The sequence below is a fragment of the Petaurus breviceps genome, unplaced genomic scaffold, assembly GCF_028583685.1.
Source record: "Petaurus breviceps papuanus isolate PSGF00001 unplaced genomic scaffold, PetGlider_PUasm1.0 37, whole genome shotgun sequence".
In the NCBI taxonomy this organism is placed as follows: domain Eukaryota; kingdom Metazoa; phylum Chordata; class Mammalia; order Diprotodontia; family Petauridae; genus Petaurus; species Petaurus breviceps.
The window spans coordinates 87,713,526-87,733,336 of record NW_027186296.1 but is presented as its reverse complement, the minus strand read 5'-3'; the positions used below and the strand labels follow the sequence as shown (position 1 = coordinate 87,733,336).

At 39.7% G+C, this 19,811-nt stretch overlaps 1 protein-coding gene across 2 annotated transcripts in view; it reads right to left on the bottom strand.

The window, feature by feature from the left end:
* Nucleotides 1–4,848: 4,848 nt before the first annotated feature.
* ACSL5 (acyl-CoA synthetase long chain family member 5) overlaps nt 4,849–19,811 on the bottom strand; it is a 52,685-nt gene continuing 37,722 nt past the window's right edge. The window contains exons 11-22 of one of the 2 annotated variants that reach the window (XM_069098961.1): nt 19,466–19,543; nt 17,690–17,824; nt 16,098–16,232; nt 13,907–14,002; nt 13,532–13,604; nt 13,193–13,281; nt 12,597–12,713; nt 7,800–7,943; nt 6,973–7,074; nt 6,460–6,531; nt 5,780–5,926; nt 4,849–5,133 (exon numbers count right to left, since the gene is read on the bottom strand). In XM_069098961.1, coding sequence (XP_068955062.1) covers nt 5,786–5,926; nt 6,460–6,531; nt 6,973–7,074; nt 7,800–7,943; nt 12,597–12,713; nt 13,193–13,281; nt 13,532–13,604; nt 13,907–14,002; nt 16,098–16,232; nt 17,690–17,824; nt 19,466–19,543 — 1,182 coding nt within the window. In that variant the 3' untranslated portion in view covers nt 4,849–5,133; nt 5,780–5,785. Of the gene's footprint in view, nt 5,927–6,459; nt 6,532–6,972; nt 7,075–7,799; nt 7,944–12,596; nt 12,714–13,192; nt 13,282–13,531; nt 13,605–13,906; nt 14,003–16,097; nt 16,233–17,689; nt 17,825–19,465; nt 19,544–19,811 lie in introns of both variants that reach the window. The other variant, XM_069098960.1, reaches the window with a different exon arrangement.

The window sequence follows — 19,811 nt, the reverse complement described above, 5'->3', positions numbered from 1 at the left end:
AGGGGAAGGTAGGGCAGTTGAAGTTAAGTGACTTGCCAGAGGTCACACGGCTAGTTTTTGTGTTAAGTGTCTGAGGCCAGATTTGAGCTTGGGTCCTCCTGACTCCAGGGCCGGTGCTTTATTTGCTGCACCACCTAGCCACCCCTTTCCTCTCTTTTTAGCAGTGGTAATAGGGTCAATGTAGAAAGCTCTTACTGTAATTCATAGGTAGACTTAAGACCTAAAAGACTATTTAACCCAGTGGAAAATTGGCTGTTGGAAGTTTACAGAGATCTTCTGAAATAAATATCACTTTGATATAAAAAGAACACTTAAGAATTGGTCCTGAGGGGTGGCTGGGTGGTTCAGTGAATAGAGCACTGGCCCTGGAGTCAGGAGGATGGCCTCAGAAACTTAACACTTACTAGTCATGTGACCTTGGGCAAGTCACTTAACCCCAATTGCCCTGCTTTCCCCCCTCCAAAAAAAAAAAGAATTGGTCCTGAGCTTAGCTTAGGTTTTTAGAGAAAGAGTTCTCATCTACTCCATTCAAAAACATATCAAGGAATTGTGATTTTATTTTTATTTTTATTTTTTTTGCCTTTTGGAGGGCAGTTGGGGTTAAGTAACTTGCCCAAGGTTACATGGCTAGTTTTTTTTGTGTGGGTGTTAAGTGTCTTAGGCCAGAACCTAACTCAGGTCCTCCTGACTCTGGGGCCGGCGCTTTACTCACTGCACCACCGCCCCAAGGAAGTGTGATTTTAACTGTATTTTTATTTAAGCATTTTTTAACCCTTTTCTAAAGGGTTAAGTAACTTGTTCAAGGTTACATGGCCAGTTATTTCTGGGTGTGGTGCTAAGTATCTGAGCTCAGATTCAATCCCCAGGTCATCCCGACACTGGGGCCAGTGCTCTTACTCACTGCGCCACCTGCCTGCCCCTAAGCAATTGGGGTTAAGTAACTTGTTCAAGGTTACACGGCCAGGTGTTTCTGGGTGGGTGCTAAGTGTCTGAGCCCGGATTCGATCCTCAGGTCATCCCGACATTGGGGCCAGTGCTCTTACTTACTGTGCTACCTGGCCACTTAACTGTATTTTTAATACTTTAAGATCTCGTTGCTCAGACTGGTGAAGACATCTTGTTTCTGGTGATGGCAGTTAAGGCCTCTGCAACTTTTATTGATCAGATCATGACTTGCATTCTTCACTAAATGCCTGAATAGAGTTGCTCTGACTGGTGAGTGACAGGTTGTGCAAGAGCACATTTTAAGCATACCTAGTAACGGAAATAATTTGAAGAACAAAAGAAATATTCTTTTAAAATATTTTTGTGGATATCTTTGTCGTTATGTCTCAATTTTATCTGACCATATCATATCCCTTCCCTTCCCCTACCCAGTGAGCCATCCCTTGTAAAAAAAAAATTAAAGGAGGGAAAAACAATTCAGTAATATTAACATATTATCCAAGATTGACAGTGTTTGCAGAGTTCCATGACCATAGTGCCCCCAGTGCATTTTTCCAATTCTTTTCTGGTGCCAAGTATGTTTATCATAGTCACAAGGGTAGTCAGTTTCATTAAATTGTTTTTTCCATTTATGTAGTTGTAATCATGTATTATTTTCCTGGTTCTGCTTATTTCACTCTGCATCAGTTCACATAAGTCTTCCCATGCTTCTCTAAATTTTTCATCATTTCTTGTGATACGGTAATATTCCATTACATTTTTTGTACGATGGTGAGTTTAGCCATTCACCAAACAATGGGCCTCTACTTTGTGACAAGTTCTTTGAAATCACAGAATAATGCTGTGAGTATATGGGGCATTTCTTGATATCCTACACTTCTTATGCCAGCCTAGAAGCAGGACCTTTGGGTCAGAAGATATGGGTATTTTAGTTACTTCTTAGGCATAACTACAAGTTACTCTCCAATGATTGGGCTAATAATTAGTTGCTAATTCATACCTCTACCAATCAGTCAATCAGATTTTATTAAAAGCCTGCTATTTCCTAGGCTCAGTATATACAGATTCTTAAAGCATTTATGTTTGTGTTATTTATCTTTTGACAGTTGCACCAACCATTTCTATCTTGTGTCATTTTTGCCAGTTGGCTAGGTATAAAGTGAAGCCTCAGATTCACATTTCTATTATTAGTCTTCCAGAGCAATTTTTCATCCATTGAGGAATGGCTTATGGTCTTATATATTTGTGGTGGTTGTCAGTTCTATTCTTAAAGCCCTCTAGAAAAGGGAGATGTATTGGTTATCTATTTCAGATATGAAAGGCACCCTCTCATATAGGAGAATACACAGAAGGAAGGTTAGTCACTAATATTAAGCACTACAAAGAAGTCAAGAATGACAAGAACTTGGTAAAGGCATTTGGTTTGGCAGTAGTCAATAGCAAACTTGCAAATGGGCATGATCATATATTGGGGAAGCCTACTCAATAATACAGACTTCTCTTTCCAGAGGTCTGACAGAGTTGAGCCAAAATGATCCAGTAGGTAGGTTAGCAAAATAAGGATAAAGAGACATTAGCATGTAGGTACTTACTACAGTTTTGAGGATCAAATGAGAATGGATTTAAAGTGTTTTGCAAACCTGAAGTCAAACTTTGACTATTATCATTATAGGTGGAAAAGAGGAGTCACTGTAGAAGGGGAGACTAGAAATGCAAGAGAGAAAACTTACTGAGAAAGGGAGGGGATGGAATCAGAAGGGGAGAGGAGAGTGAGGGGAAAGCTTTGGCAGAAACAGAGCTGAGAAGGAAGTGAGATCTTTTCTAGAAAATGTTTCAGTTTGCAGATGCAAAGGAGTAGGGCTGGAAGGCCATACGCTTGAAGAGCATCAAAAAAGTTTTATATATTTGTAGTCTTATGACTGATCTAGACAAAAATAGCTCACGGTTGGTTTGGCAGATATCTGTAAAGATAAGGTATCTGTTATTATTATTAGCAGGATTAGAAGAAAAGAATAACAGAAAATTAGACCAGTAATTGATGGGAGGCTTTAGCTGAAAACAGGGGGGGGTCAGTAGTAAAACCTATGACTTCATCTAATTACTGTTCAAAGTCATAAAGTATGTGTAACAGGATAATTACAAAGCAATTAATTTGACAACACGACTTAGTAAAGAATTAGTAAAATGGGGCTAATGACTGGAATATGACAATGGAAGGCAATACCTTATTCTGGGAGTAGGGACTGGCTCTCTCCCTTCCTCTTAAGTTATATATTTACTACCCTCGTTCAAGCCCTTGGCACCTCTTTCCTGGATGATAGAGCTCCCCTACTTCAATCCATCCTTCACACAGCTGCCAAATTGTTACTTGTGATACACCTACATGAACATGTCAGGTACCTACTCAGAAATCTTCAGTGATTCCTTTTTACCTCTAAAATAAAATACAGATTAACCGTGGCACTCTATATTTAACCCTTGTAGCTATCTACCTATTTCCTAGACATGATACTCTGTTTCCTATCTCTGCCTTTACAGTAATGGTCCCCCAGTCCCCAACTTCCATCCTAAAAAAGGTATTTTCTGATCTCCCCATTGTTAATGTTTTTTCTCCTCATCAATGTTGCTTTCTGTTATTTTTATGTGCTTTATATTGCCTTACCTGGACTCAGTGCCTGCAGGTCTCATAGTAGGCACTTAAATGCTTATTGATGATTACTTGTTATCTCTTGTTGAAGTGAGCAGTAGTGATGGAGAACTTACATTTTTCAAAGTTACTGGAGCACTTTCTGGTTAAGGAGCAAATTATAAATTCTTAATTTTGGGGGGCAGCTAGGTGGCACAGTGAATAGAGCATCGGCCCTGGAGTCAGGAGGACCTGGGTTCAAATCCAGCCTCAGACACTTGACACATTTACTAGCCATGTGACCTTGGGCAAGCCACTTAACCCCAATTGCCCTCCAAAAAGCAAAAAAATTAAAATAAATTCTTAACTTTTCTTAGTGAAGATTTCAGTTTTCAAGAAGGGGAGGTAGCAATGAAAATCTGGTTCTGACTAGCAAAGAGGAAATGGAAATGATGAAAACGTTGGAGACCATTCCGTCTTAGAACTGGATAAAGAGCATTTTGTCAGGATGGCAAAGTGAGCGATCCTGACTAAGCCCAATTCTTATTTGTTATCTTAAAATGAGCACTGACTGGGTCAATACAAGGGGGAAAAGGAAAAATCTTCCTGTTTCTTTTTCAGATAAGAGTAAAAGAGCAAGGAAAAAAAAGGAGGTAGAGAAGGGGGTTTGTTTGGGGAGTGGGGAATTGCTGTGAAGCTTCAGAAGGGTAGATATGTTGCTTATCAAGCTCTTTTATATTTTGTGGGGAAATGATGCAAGGAGGCTTGGAGGCTTCTGTTGGTAGGATGAATCTGCTTCTCTGTAATTTATGTTTGGTCTTGCTAAAGAGGATACCATTATGGGTTCATGATGCAACTACACTTTGAGCTGATTTTAGCCTTAGTAGAAAAGAAATGCAGGAACATTTAGGACAACAGTTCACATTTCTGATGTGAAAGGACTAACTAATGTGTCATAAGGATAGAAGGTAACATGAGATAGTTCCCCTGTATTACACATGGCCCAGAACTACATCTCTTAAGATTATATGGGCTTATCAGAAATGCCTGAAATATCTGAATTTGTCTGATCTCTGTGCTCTCCATTAGGGAACAGAAAACCTGGGTTCACATCATTTTGTGACACAAATTATTTTGCCTCTTTGGGTCTTAATTTCCTCTTCTATAAAAATTGCTTAACTAGGTGATCCGTGTTTATTGTCTACGACTAAATGAGATTTATTCCTTGGTGTAAGAGAGGAAGTGGGTAAGCTTACCAGATAGAAAAGCCTCAGCCGTTAAACATTTGCAATATTTTATTGTAAAAGGTTTACATTTACTAGGAGAATTAGCATATGTAATTTCTGGGGAGTTGGGTTGGTGGGATGATAGCTGAGATGCATTAAGGATGAAAGACCATTTCCTTGTGGGATACTGTTTCTTCTGGGTCTACAGTTGTGGTAGCATCTCACTTGCCAGTGGGTCTTCGTTCCTAGTTTGTTTGACTGGTTTCTACCTAGGACTTGCTTGATTTAGTGGAAGAGTATTTTTTTTTCCTTTGTGGCTTCCAGGTCAGCAACACACTGCAAGGAGATGTAGTACAGAGCAACATAGAGGGCAACGTTTTGAAGTGATTGTCCCTATGAGAATCTGTATTTCCTGGGCCAGACAGTATTAGAGAATCCTGGTGCCCCCACCACTTTAAACCTCAGACACAACTGTGGCCTGTGTTTGACCAGAAACATGATCCAAAACACAGTGGGTATAAAAATGTACTCTTGTTGGATTTAAACGTTTTGACTTCAATGGTTTTAGTGACCAAGCAGCTAAATTTCCATAGGTGAAAAGGTACTTTTAGTGTTACACCATAGCACCTAATTGTTAGAGCTATTATTCAATTAGAATAACCTGAAGGAACAAGAAGATAAAACGAAGTCACACAAGTGGGCCTTTCTCCCTGTCACAGATTGTCAGTGAGTTAATAAACCAGAAAGCTTGGAAGTGGGGCTCAGACCTTGAAGGCTTGCCTATGATGTTACTAAATACACCCACAATAGCAGCAGAATTTGAGGAAATCCTAGATGAGGAGTCTTTCCTCTTCACTGAAAAAGGAGATCATCAGATTTTCATTGTTGGATGGTTAAAGCACCTAAAATTTTTCATCCACCCCACAGAAGGCAGCACAGTGAATGAGCAGACTGCCTCAGTGTCCCCTTCAGTCAGAAGTACCTCAAGCTATTCTTTGATAGTTTCATATAGTTTATCAATTTGGCTCCTAAAGTGTTTGGCAAGATCTGCCCGTTTTGCCTTCAGTGTGGGCGTCAAGAGTCCATTTTCGATAGAGAATGCTTCTGGGTGAATGTAGATATCTTTGACCTAGGGAGGGGAGAAAAGGAGGAAAGCCAATTTATTGACATTGATCACAGCTCTGGCATTTTTTCCCAAAGACCTCAGGGCTCTATCCCAGGAATGTCATGTTATTTTAGGTTCAAGTACAGATAATGAAAGGAGAAGAGAAATAGAGTAGAGAGAGGGTGGGACAGAAGGATTTGAGATCTAACCTAAGAAGATGAGATAGGCCTTGTTCAGGGCACTACTTTGGTGAGTAACTGCTACACCCATAGCCCTGACAAAGACCAGGCTTCTGGTGTACTAACTTCTTTCCCTACTTTCCCAAAACAAGTTTCTAGTCTAGTTGTGTTAGTAGCACACATTCCAAACTCAACTCCCAGAAAGTTACTACACATTTTCAAGCCCATTAACCACTAGAGGTGTACTTAAAGAAAAAAAAGTCAAGTGAGATGCAGCCAAACATATCATGGCTATCAAGGGAGTTCAGAAGGAATAGTTTGGCACTTAACACAGTTGAAGGCTACCTGCTTCCCATTTGGACTTGAAGTCATACTTACTTGTTCAAAGGACTTGAGGCCATTCTCTCTGCCAATTTTCAGCATGTCTTCCAAAATAGTCTTCTTTACAAGCTAAGAATACCAAACAAGGGACTTAAGTCCAGCTCTCCAGAAAGTGGGACTTTTTTTTTTTGTTTTGGGGTTTTTTGGGGGGGGTATAGAAATGGGACTTTTTTTTCTGTTACACATATATTTATATATACATGTTTTTCCTCTATTAGAATATACTTTCCTTGAAGGTAGGAAACTGTTTTCACTTTTATCCTTCTCCAACACTAAACAAAAAATAAGGACTTAATAAAGTCTTTTTTATTTACTTATTAGCCAGAAGACTTATAAAAGTGTACTGCTATAACCCTTCCTTAATTCTAAATGTCTCAGAATTATGAGGAGAGTTCCTACATCCCAATCCAAGTGGGACTGAGAAAACTCATGAAAAAAAACTCATCTGATCTCTTTTGTTTTATTTAAACAACAGGCCCAAGATAAATGAAAGATGCCTTTGAAACTTACCTCATTTAAGCAGAGCTCCTTATGGGAACCCTGGACCCCAAGTTTTGCTGCAAACTTAGGAAGTACATCTGGGTCAGGAACAATCACACCCACTAAGGATGACTAAAAAGGAAAGAGATGAACTTAGTGCTTCTAAGTGATCTAGAAGTTTCTTTCCCACAGTTAAGGGAATTGGTAATGGGGGCCCAAAGAAAGGGAGCTGTTTTTTCCCCCCTTGGGTGTGGCTGTCAAAGATACTTTTTTATGAAAATTCAAAAATAAAAATTTTGGCCACTATTTTTTTTCCTTCACCCATTCAGATGCAGTAAGGATATCTCTCCCTTTACAGTGTCTTTTTCCCCACCCTGTCACTGACTTAGGCTCATTTCAAAGATGTTATTTTTGTTTCAGTGGTCATTACCTCTTGGCACTTAGGCTTATAAAGTTTCTGTAAATTTTGGAGACAGCTTTGTGGTTCAATGGAAGGTGTTAGATTTGCAGTCAGAATCCTAGGGTTCAAATACTGGCTTTACTACTTACTACTGAGTTAAACTTCTCTGGGCCTTGTATTCAACTGTCAGATGGGGTTTGGACTAAATGACCTCAAAGGCCCCTTCAGCTCCATGATCCTATCAATTGCTCTCTTACACTTTCTAGGTCCTTAATGTATAAGGATACATGTATGTAATAGCAGTACTTCTATTTAAAAAGAAATAAGGGGTGGCCATTCCCACGTTCCAGTCTTAAATCCTTTTAATCAAAAGGAATCAGCATAAGTTTTTTCCATCTCTAGAAATGCGTAGTCAATTCCTGAATTCCCCCCAAAACTACTTTGTTAGTCAAGTTACCCGTAAACTATCTCCATGTACAAAAACTTGGGATACTGGACCACTCCCAATATACACATTTTCTATCTTCTCCGGGGCAATGTATTCTCCTTGGGCCAGTTTAAAGATGTTCTTCTTCCGGTCAATGATCTTTAGGGTTCCATTCTGTATGCAACAACAATAACTGTTAGTATTCTTTTGGCCCAATCTAGGACATCCACCTCTCCTAGTCAGTCCTTGCTCTTATTTCTGCTTTTAAACAAAAATAGCAATGGCTCACGTTTATATAGCATCTTCTGTTTTTTTGGGATATTTTCCTCACAACAACCTTTGAGGCAGATGGTGCAAAAGTTAATGTAACCTTTGAGCTTGTTTATTCATTTGTAAAAAAAGTAGATATGGGGAGTCAAGATGGTGGAGTAGAAACAGGACCTCCGCGCAGCTCCAGCTTCCACCTTCCCCAATTCATGTAAAAGGGGACTCTGAACAAACTTTGGAGCTACAGAACCCACAAAATGACACAGACAACCTAAACTCCCACTGAGGACAGCCTGGCAGGCTGGCAGGAATTGGCCAGTGCAGTGCTCTGGGAGCCAAGCCCAGCTCCACCTGAGGTTTTAGCCCTAGGGCGGGCCTGACCAGCTGCTGGCTGGAGGGACTCCAGATCACCAGCAGCTGTGGCCGTTTCCAGATTTATTAACACATAGATGCTAAGGACCAAGTGAGAGGTCAGTGCAGTGTGGACTTTGGGACCCAGTGGTTGGGAGTGTGTCATCTTTTTCCCCCTGGGTGAGAAGCCGCTGAGGGCTGTGGCGCAGTTGGCGCCACATTGCAGCTTCAGCTCCTGGCCTGAAGACTGTAGGGGGACCAAGCAACCAGTCTGAGGGGTAATTGCTCTTGCTTTAACCTACTTGGATCTGGATTGCAGTCTAGGGTGGAGGTCCTAGGGTGCATGACCAGCTTGCCAGAGCATTTGGAGGCTTCAGAGAGGGCACCCAACTAATACCTCTGGCAGCTGAGAAAACCCCAGTGTTTGGGACAGAAGCTCCCCTGTCTGTGGCAGAGTCCTACTGTGGCAAAAAGTCCAAAAGTCAAGTAATTGAGTGTCAATATGACCAGCCAAAGGAAGCAAAACAAACAGAAGAATTCAACATTAGACTCCTATTTGGGGGACAAAAAGGATCAAAGCATGGAACAGGAGGAAGACAGTGAAGTCAGAACTCCTGCACCAAAAGCTTCAAAGGAAAATACAAGCTGGTTACAGGCCATAAAGGACCTTAAGAAGGATTTTGAAAACCAAATAAGAGAAGTGGAGGAAAAATTGGGAAGAGAAATGAGAATGATGCCAGAAAATTATGAAATGAGAGTCAACAGCCTGACTGAGGAAAATAACACCTTAAAAAGCAGACTAACTCAAATGGCAAAAGAGGCTCAAAAAGGCAATGAGGAGAAGAATGCCTTAAACAACCAAATTTGCCAGATGGAAAAAGAATCTCAAAAGCTCACTTGAGGAGAATCATTTCCTCAGATTTAGAATGGAGCAAAGGAAAGCTAGTGACTTAAGGAGAAATCAAGATGCTGTTAAACAGATCCAAATAAATGAAAGAATAGAAGGCAATGTGAAATATCTAATAGGAAAAACCACTGACCTGGAAAAAATAGATCCAGGAGAGAGAATTTAAAAATTATTGAACTACCAGAAAGCCATGATCAGAGAAAGAACCTAGAAATCATCCTCCAAGAAATTCTAAAGGAAAATTGCCCTGATGTTTTAGAACCAGAAGGCAAAATAGAGGTTGAAAGAATCCGTTGATCACCTCCTGAGAAAGATCCCAAAAAGAAAACTCTAGGAATATTATAGCCAGGTTCCGGAATTCCCAGATCAGGAAAGAATATTACAAGCATCCAGGAAGAAACAATTTGAATATTGTGGAAATACAATCAAGATAACACAGGATCTGGCAACTTCTACACTGAGGGATCAAAGGGCCTGGAATATGATATTCCGGAGGGTATAGGAGCTGGGATTAAAACCAAGAATCACCTACCCAGAAAAACTGAGTATCATGTTTCAGGGGGAAATATGGTCATTCAGTGGAATAGAAGACTTTCAAGCATTCTTGATGAAAAGAAAACAGAGTTGAATAGAAAATTTGACATTCAGATACAAGAAGCAAGAGAAGCATGACAAGATAAACAGAGAAAAGAAATCATAAGCCACTTATCAAAGTTGAACTATTAACATTCCTACATGGAAAAACAATAATAGTAACTGATGAAACTTTTCTCAGTATGAAAATAGTTGAAGAGAATAGAAATATATATATATATATATATATATATATATGTCTATATTGGAGAGTATACAGGCATATGAATACATATGTGAATGTGTGTATATATGTTTACAAGTATACATAGATAGAGGGCACAGGACCAATTTAATAGGAAGGGATGCTAATTCAAAGGTGAAATTAAGAGGTGACAGAGGAACATAATGAGAGGAGATGAAGAGAGACAGAATGGGGTAAACTGTCTCATTTAGAAGGGGCAAGGGAAAATGGTTACAATGGAGGGAAAGAATAGGAAGGCAAAAGGGAATGGGTCAACCTTATTCTCATTGAATTTGGCTTGGGGAGGGAATTAAATACACATTAAATAGGGTATCTCACCCTACAGGAGAGTAGGGGGGAAGGGTATGAGAGGGGAGATGATGGAAGGGAGGGCAGGCGGGCAGGGGGGGGTGGAGGGAAGTTGGAAACACCCACTTTTGAAAAGGGACAGGATCAAAGTAGAGATTAGAACAAGTGGGAGGTGGGATAGGAGGGAGGGAAATATAGTCATTCTTTTACAATGTATCTACTATGTTAATGTTTTGCCTTAGCTACACATGTACAACCTATAGTGAACTGCTTATCTTCCCAGTAAGGGTGGGTGACAAGGGAGGAAGGGAATGAATCTGGAATTCAAAAGTTTTAAAATCAAATGTTTAAATATATATACAATTATTAATACTATTTTACATGTAATTGGGAAATAAAATATACAGGCACTGGGGCATGATCCACTATGCTCTACTGGAGAAGTCAAAGGGGGTATGGGAGAAGATATGTGAGAGAGCAGATTGGAGAAGGGGATATCCTGTGGGATTGCTATTTTGGGGTGGTGGGTAGGGGAAAAACGGGGAGAAAATATAACTCAAAATCTGGTGGAAATGAATGATGTAAATCAGAAGTTAATAAAGCATTTGAAAAATAAAAAAATAAATAGCAAAAAAAAAAAAGTAGATATGTAGCCTACCCACTCAGGATTGCACAGCTAGTAACCTTTAGCTAGTAACCAGGTTCAAATCCATATTTCTAACTCCAAAATCCAGTGAATACCCCAGCTCATTTTCTCCAGTTCCCTGTTTAAATTGGCAGTAGGGGTATGGGAGAAGGAGGAGAGGGATTGTAGAGGGGAATAGTACAATTCTTAGTATATAAAAGGCAGAGAGATGGTATAGTGAGTAGAATGCTAGACTTGAAGTCAGAAGACAAATTCTTGCTCAGATACATACTAACTCTGTTAATCTGAGCAAGTGGGACAGGGAGCAGTCCATCCCCTAGCTTACCAGGGCAGATGGATGAATGGTAGAGTATAGCATCCTAGACTTAGAGTCAGGAATTCTCAAGTTCAAGTCGTCACTTGGAAACTTGCTAGCTGTGTGACTCTGGGCAAGTCACTTGCTCTTTCTTGGCTTCTGTTTCCTTATTTGTAAAGTGAGGGGGTAGGACCCAGTCATCTCCAAGGTGATTTCTAGCTTCAAATGTATGATCTTAAGAATCTTTATCTTTGTCAAATAGGTCAATATCAAGTCCAATTTAAGGAGAATTTGGGGTGGTAGTTGTTGTTTTAACTGGTTGTTTCAGTGTTTGCCATGGTAAAATATATTAACCCATGTTCATATCCCTTAGAAATAGCAAAGGACTGTATGGGTTTAAAAAATTTTTTTAAGGATTCTCTTCAGTTATCACTGATTGATAGGGTAGCACCTTCATGCAACTTTGGAGAAGTCAATGAAACCTGTTTGTTGCAGTAAAAATATCTGGGTAACCAAGACTAATTAGCTGAGATGACTAGTACTCAGGATGGTATATCTGTCACTTAAGAGCTTATGCCGCAATCTAGACAGTGAGCTAACCATTTGTTTCATCATCATCATCATCATCAATCACCATGAGAGGTGCTCGGCATTTACAAAACTGAGAAGAATTGCTCACTCTAAATTTAAATAAATGTGTGGGGTCTGAGAATTATTAGCATAGTTTAACCCTTAAAAAATTTGGATCTGTGTGTAGGGCAAGATTCAAAAGAAAAAAATAAACAGATTCTAGACTAACAATTAGGTTTTAGTATGTGGAATGAAGGTATTTTGGGCAATGTTACTAGACTAATTCATATAAATGTACCACGTAATAACTGGCATTTCGGTCTGGTAAGACTCATTTATTATATGTAGAAGAGACCTTCCCTCATCTTATAGTAGAGATTACTGAGGCCCTAGGAGAAGGTGTACTTGCTTAAGGTCACATAGCTAATTAGTGGCCAGACATGGCAATACTTAGGAGAGCCCAGGTCTGACTCCTAGGCCTCGTCTCTGTCCCATTTTATCACATTGTCTCCCAACATCTCATGAAAGAGCTGGATATAGCAAGAAGAATTCTGAAAGATCTTATGCTAGCACCAAAAGAAATGTCAGCTAGCATTTTATGTCTTTGTCTTTCTTGAATAATAAAATAAGCCTTTCAAACTCAAGTAGTTTGGGAAGTGACTCACTGGTAACCAACGGCCAATGTCTCCTGTGTGAAGCCAACCATCTTTGTCAAGAATTTCAGCTGTTTTCTCAGGATCTTTCAGGTAGCCTTTGAATACATTGGTGCCTCTGATGCAAACCTATAACAAAAACACACATAGCAGGTAAAAAAAAATCACAACCAGGGCAGCTAGGTAGCACAGTGAATAAAGTACCAGCCCTGAAGTCAGGAGAACGTGAGTTAAAATTTGGCCTCAGGCACTTGACACTTACTAGCTGTGTGACCTTGGACAAGTCACAACCTCAATTGCCTTACCTTCCCCCCTCAAACAGCCCCCCCCAAAATCATAACCTCCCCCAATCTCCCAATTTAGTCTGCCCAGCTAAACAGTATTCATGGATTCCCTCTTGGGATCATCAGAATAGCTTATAAAGCATGTAAACACATCCCTCATTTGAGCCTAACAACTGTATGAAAAAGGTAGAACAAATACCCTACTTTATAAATGAAAGAAGTGAGGCTCAGAGTAGTTTAAAGGAAATACCCAAGGTCACAACCTGAAACCCAAGTCTTTCTGCCTCTAAGTCCAGACCTCAATTCTACCAGGATGCCATATACCTCTCCTTCTCCATTCACTGAGAAATAGTTCATGTCTACTACATCTTCAAGCTTCACTTCATTACAGGCTATGGGAACTCCAACATGACCTAGAACAAGTCAGAAAGGAATATCCATGAAGTTTGGAAGATAAGCATATGCTAGATTCTTAATTACACTTATAGAAGTATTCCACAGGAATGAAGTTGGACAGGCCACTTACTTGACTTGGGACTTAGTGATAGAGCTATATGACCCCATTACCCACTTCCCCTCCCCCAAATCTGGCTTTAAATGATGGATTTCTAACTTCTAATTGGACTAGAAGCCTCTATTCATTTTCCTGGCTAGATGCCTTACCTGTTGTCCAGTCCCCAGGTGATGAAATTGTGCAGCCAGCTGAGCACTCAGTCTGACCATAAGCCTCATATACCTGGGGAAACAAAGCAACCTTCAGACCTGAGCTGCTTTGGACAGCCTGAAAAATCCTTCCCCTAAACTACATCATAGATTAAAGCAACAACTACCACAAAAAGTTCAATTACTTCCTGTAATTTCTTTCCTGTAATTTCAATTTCTTTCCTCCTGCCAGGGTAAAAACAAATAGAGCAGTATATCTTCTTTTGGCTAAACCTTTCCTTTCTAAGCTTCTGCTACCCACGATCCAGCCACCAAAAAAAAAATATCGTTTTAAAAGAGTAAAGCCTGCCAAACTTTCAGAAGTACACAGCTTACCGGGCAGCCCAGTGCAGCTCGGAGGAATACCAAGACTGGGGAGGAGATAGGCGCAGCTCCAGTTACCATCAAACGTACCTTCCCACCTAGACCTGCCTGTGCAGGAAGAAAAGAAAAGGCTTCTATTCATGTTGGGGCATTGGTTAAATCTAGTCCATCAAACCAGAAGGAACCTTAGAGATTTTCTCATCCAGTTCCTTCATTTCATAGACAAAACAATCTTAGGAAAGTGAGGTAATGATGTGTGACCTTGGGCAGCGGGCAGCACCAAGATTTAAACACCAGTCGTTATTGACATAGTGCCTTATCAGATTATATTACTACCAAGAATTCGGTTTAGCAAATATTGATTCATATGTAATCATGAGAACCTAGTGATTCTTCCTTCATAAGAACTCCTAAATCCATTTCTTTTCTAATTTCATAGATACCACTATAATGCATGTCTTCTTTATTACTACTAGATCATACCAGCCTACTTGGCTTCTCATTTCTTTTATCTTTAGTGCTGTATAAATTGAAATGATAGCTTCTCTCACCCCCAGCCAGAATCACCACCGTGCTCTTAAAAAAAATTCTTTCATGGGCTATTTATTATGCTTGAAAAACTTTACTGTTGAATTACCTACAGACTAAAAGTTCAAACTTATATGCTTAGTATTCAAAGTTCTCTACAATCTCTCCCAAGCCAACTTTTCCAGCTTTATCTCCTACCACAACCCTTTTTACAAATCCTCCACTCTAGTCATACAATCTTGTGGTCACTAAATCCCAAATATAGCTTGCATATCCCCAGTTCTGTAGTTTGGCTCCTACCATTTCCCTTCCTGACATGCCTTCCTTTCAAACCTCTTTGTCGGTTTATCCAGATCTCACCCATCTATCCCAAAGCTACTATGTTATTTTCAGAAACCTTGCTCAAACCCATCTATGAAGCATTTCAGTAGTAGAGAAAGAAGTAAATTATCTTGGGCAAAACTAAGTACTTGTTTATACCACTCACTGGGGAATTTATTGGCTGTTTTCAAAATAATTTGTCATTTACTGATTGATATTGACCTTTTCACAAAATGATGCCTTGGGTCCCCAGACTGGCGGGGATGGAAGAGGGGTAAAGATATGCTCAAGGGTAGTGACTAGGCCCTGTGTCTCTGTATCCCAGTATGAAATCAGTTTGTACCTAACTGAACATCCATTGAATGTGATATAAAAAATACAACATAGTCCCTGGCCTTGAGAAACTTAGTCTTTTGGGGGAGACTTTACATGAAAGATATGAAAAATTGATTAAAAGTCTGCTCCTGTCTATGTGGCACTCTATTAAGCATATTAGACACTTCTATTCTTTACAAAGCAAGCAAACAAACTTTGTTAAAAGAAAACTAAAGCTATGAGAAACTGCTCAACTTGACCAGGAATATATAACCAACATAGCTAATCCAGTTGTCCTTACTCCTAGATCAGTGTTCTTTCCTCTAAGTCATTGCTAAAGTTAAATCAAGCACTAACAAGAAGATTCTAGGGGTGTTAGGTGAGGCAATAGACCTTATTACTATGACCTGACTGGGGTGATTCAGTCATGAGCTTACCAGAAAAAACAAATGGAGTGGATATGTGAAACCTCACAAAGCACTCCAGAAAAGATTTCAGGAAACCAAAGCCAAAGCTTATTTCTCCACCAAGTAGAAGAGCAAATGTAAACTTGGTGACCTTAAGAGCCCCCTGTACTCTAGCTTGAACAATTAGAATACTAGGAGGCAGGGAATGAAGCTCATTAATAGAATGAGGCCCTTGCACCTGTGAAATAATGGAAGTTCTTGCCAAGAGATTTTACATGAAGGCACCTGCTTGGACACTATTCAGGACCCAGGGGGCATAATTTTCTGTGCTCTGCCTTGTATTCTTAGGTACTTGAGACACAGGGGTGAGAATCCCTGAGGAAAACAAATGGGAATTTGCCCCTGGGTGGGAATGGTTGGGTGGTGGGAGTGGAAGATAAAACTTCTGTCCTTTTATAGGAAGAAAAAAAGGGAAGAAACCGTAGTAGAAATAGCCCTAGTTGTAAAGGGACTTGCCCAGTCAGCTTCTTGGAGTTAAGCCAACGATAAAAGGAAACACCCAGGTATAACTTGCCCCACAAGCAACACACACACACACACACACACACACACACACACACACACAGATGTACCTGGATTTTTTTAAATATGAGTGTATCCCAGATGCTATCCTGCCGGACAATGCCTTGCTTTACTTCACTGAATTTCCTAGAGGTGGCCAGATTCAACAAAAACTTCTTGAGTGGTGTCTTGGCTTCACTATGCACCTGTAAAGAAACAGTTCTACTTGGTAAGAAATGTTTTGGATGCATATCTACTTATTTCTCCATAAAACCAGTAAATGTGACTAGTAACACAAGCAAGAGAGGCTGACTTCCAGCTCTGTGTATGAAAACAAGTGACATAAGTTAAGTCACAGGAAGATCACCAAGGAGCTTCATGGCAGCAAATAAGCAGAAAATAACTGACATTTTACTTTTTTCTCCAAATTCCTGGTCTGTAGCAATCAAAAAAATATTTATTAAATACTTCCTATGCACCAGACACTATGCTGCTAAGCACCAGGAAATACCAAAAAAGGTAAAAACAACCCTTCCCCTCAGGGAGTGTATACTCTGATGAGGGAAGACAACATGTAAAAAGCTAGGTATATCAAGATCTATACTGAGTAGATGGAAGGTGAAGTTGAAAGCATAAACATCCAAGGTTGAGGTAAGTGCACCAATAAGGAAGCAGATCACTCCAGATGTGGGGAGCAGCCAGTATGAGCAAAGGTGGGGAGACTACAGATAGAATGTTCTGTGATAACTGTAAGTAAATCAGTGTAACCAGATTGCATAGAAAGGAATACTTAGAAGCAAGTAAAGTGTAAAAAGACTAGAAAGGTAGGAAGAGGTCAGGTTATGAAGAATCTTCAGTGATAGAACTTTCTATTTGATCCTGGAGGTAATAGGGAGTCACTGGAATCTACTGATTAGGGGCAGAGTAACATGGTTAGACTCAAGCTTTAGGAAAATGACTTTGGCAACTAATGGAGGATGGATTGGAGTAGGGAAGACACTTGGGGCCAGGATAACTTCAACATTCCCTATAGTTGAATAAATTGGTCTTGATAACAGAAAAGTTGAACCTGAATGTCTTCTCAAAAATATCCCCACCCCATGCCCAGGCATAAACTCCGTAGTAACCATAGGATTTACAATTAGAAGGGATGATAGTTACCTAGCATCCAATTGGACCTAGAGTCCCAACTTCATTTTATAGAAGGCTCAGAGGACAGGGTAGGTGAAATAATGACCAAATTGCATAGGTAAATAGATAGCAGCTGTGAATTCAAACCCAGATCTTTTAGATATACATCCAGAGCTCTTTTCACTATGCCACATATTACACACATTGTCTGGATTTAGTAATGGACTAAGAAATACTGAGAAATTAATTTCATTGTAGTTTAAAGATTTCCTAAATACTATGCTACTCTTTTTTTCTGGATGACCCTTGGTCATTAAAAAAAAAAAAAGATCCAAAATCAAAACATACCAGAATATAAAAGGGGATAATAGTGGTTCAGAGATTGGTGGTATTTTAAGAAGAATAGTTGCTAGGAATGGTTCCAAAAGACCAGATTTTTTTTGTTTTAAAGGATTGCTACTCTGAAAACTTCACAGATACTTGAAAGAAACACCTTGTATCTTCCTTATTTAACTATCCTCATAAAACAAACCTTATCATAGACCCTGTTAAGAAGCCGAGGAACCACTGGGAAAACAGTTGGCTGTAGGGTTTTCATGTCATCATTCAAGAGCCGGATATCTCCTTGGAAGAATCCCACTCTGGCACCACAGGTATAAACAACAGTCTAGAGAGGAAGCAACATGCATGATCAGTTTTCCTAAGATCCAAGGCAGCACCTATACTAGACAAATGCATGAACTGGCCAGTTCATAGGCTCCTAGATTTGGAAGGGACCTTAGAGGCCATCGAGGCCAACCTGTCCTGTCCAAGAATTCCCTCACTACAGCATCCTTACAAGCCTTCATCCAAACTTCAATTGAAGACTTCTCTCATTAATGAGAGAAGAAATCCCACTTTTTCCACTTTCTCCTAGGGCAACCCATTCTAACCTTGGATAGCATTAATCATAAAGGGGAAACATTTCCATATCAAGCCTAAATTTATCTCTGCCATTTCTACTCATTACTCTTAGCACTGATTTTTGGAATCAGATAAAACAAGTTTGTCTTTTGGTCTCCCAACCTTTCCTCTCTTGAGTTTTTCTTCTCTAATATGTTATTCCCTTATCCTTCCATATATCTAACATATTATGCTTTCTTCCCTTTAAAAAATTTTTTTTGCTTTTTTGGAGGGGCAATTGAGGTTAAGTGACTTGCCCAAGGTCACATAGCTAGTAAGTGTTAAGTGTCTGAGGCCAGATTTGAACTCAGGTCCTCCTGACTCCAGAGCCAGTGTTCTATTCACTGTGCCACCTAGCTGCCCCTTTCTTCCCTTTCTAAACTATTAAAACCTGACCTCAGAAAAGGGTCTGAAATTCACTCACACCAAGGGGAAAATAATAAATCTCAGAGCTGGCTCTAGTACAAGACAATCAGGGCTTTGACCTAGGGTAGCAGAATTCAGAGGTACTGACAAGCACCATCTTAGGCTATGCTGCCTCATGCTCCAACTGAGTTCTTCCCTGCCTTACCCAATCCTCAGCAATGGAAGCCTTGTCACAAGGTGTACTTCCTCCTCCTGCTCCCAAGTAGTATAGAAGCTTCCTCATTTTCCACAGTGTACTTTGTTCCCTCTAACAGCTACAGACCAAGCTATACCCCTTGCGTGCCACAGGTAAAAAAATTCTTCTTATATAAGAAATGCACTAACTTTTAATATGTTACTTCTAGGAATTTGTTTTTCATATAGGGGCAATCTCTACCCAAAAGAATGAGTGATTTTTCAGTATTATTTCTTAGTTGACAGGCCAATGGGAGATATATTTGGAGAGTGGGGAACTCTGGTTACTTAAAGGCAACCTTGCTTTCACTCATCAGATTAGCTTCAGAACAGCTCCAAATAATAAAATTAAGCTCCCCCATCTTATTCAAAGAAGAGTCTTTTCTGCAGTAGTCTCCTGACTGATACTGTTTTTGAACAATTGCAAAGACCCCCATGATTTATTATTTCCTAGTGAAATGATTTTCTTTTCCTGGTAAGATCAAGGCTCAGCATTTTAGGGAAAATGATGTTATTACATACATGCTTTTATTTCAGCTGCCTTGATCCTCTAGCAAGCCTTCTAGGTAAGATTATTGTCATTTAATAGATTGGATAACAGAGATGCAAAGTGGTCAAATTACTCAGTTGGCTAGTGGCAAGACTGGGGCTTGCTTCCTCTTCTTTCCACTAAAGAATGAGCCTACCAGAAGTTCTAAATACCTCAGTATGGGAATCTAAAAAACAGACTTCCTTTCTAAATAGTTAGATGATTCAAGATATTTACCTGTACAACTCTTTCAAACATATGAGCCAGAGGAAGGTATGATATTGTGACATCTTCAGGTGTGGGTTGAAAAACATTCTAAACAAAGACATTAGCACAAATTTTAAAAAAGAAAAAAAGTCACATATTCTATTAAAGTTAGTTTTCTTCCATAAATTTAATAATTTTTTCAATTAGTTATCTCTGATTGCATTTAGTACTATAATTTACAATGACCATCCATATCCAAAGACAGAAGAAGCACGAGACCCATAGTGGACAGGGATTAGACGTTTTTTGTTCACTGTGGACCCATAGTTTGTTTTATCCTTCTATCTGGTCCATTTTTCATTCAAACCCCCAACAG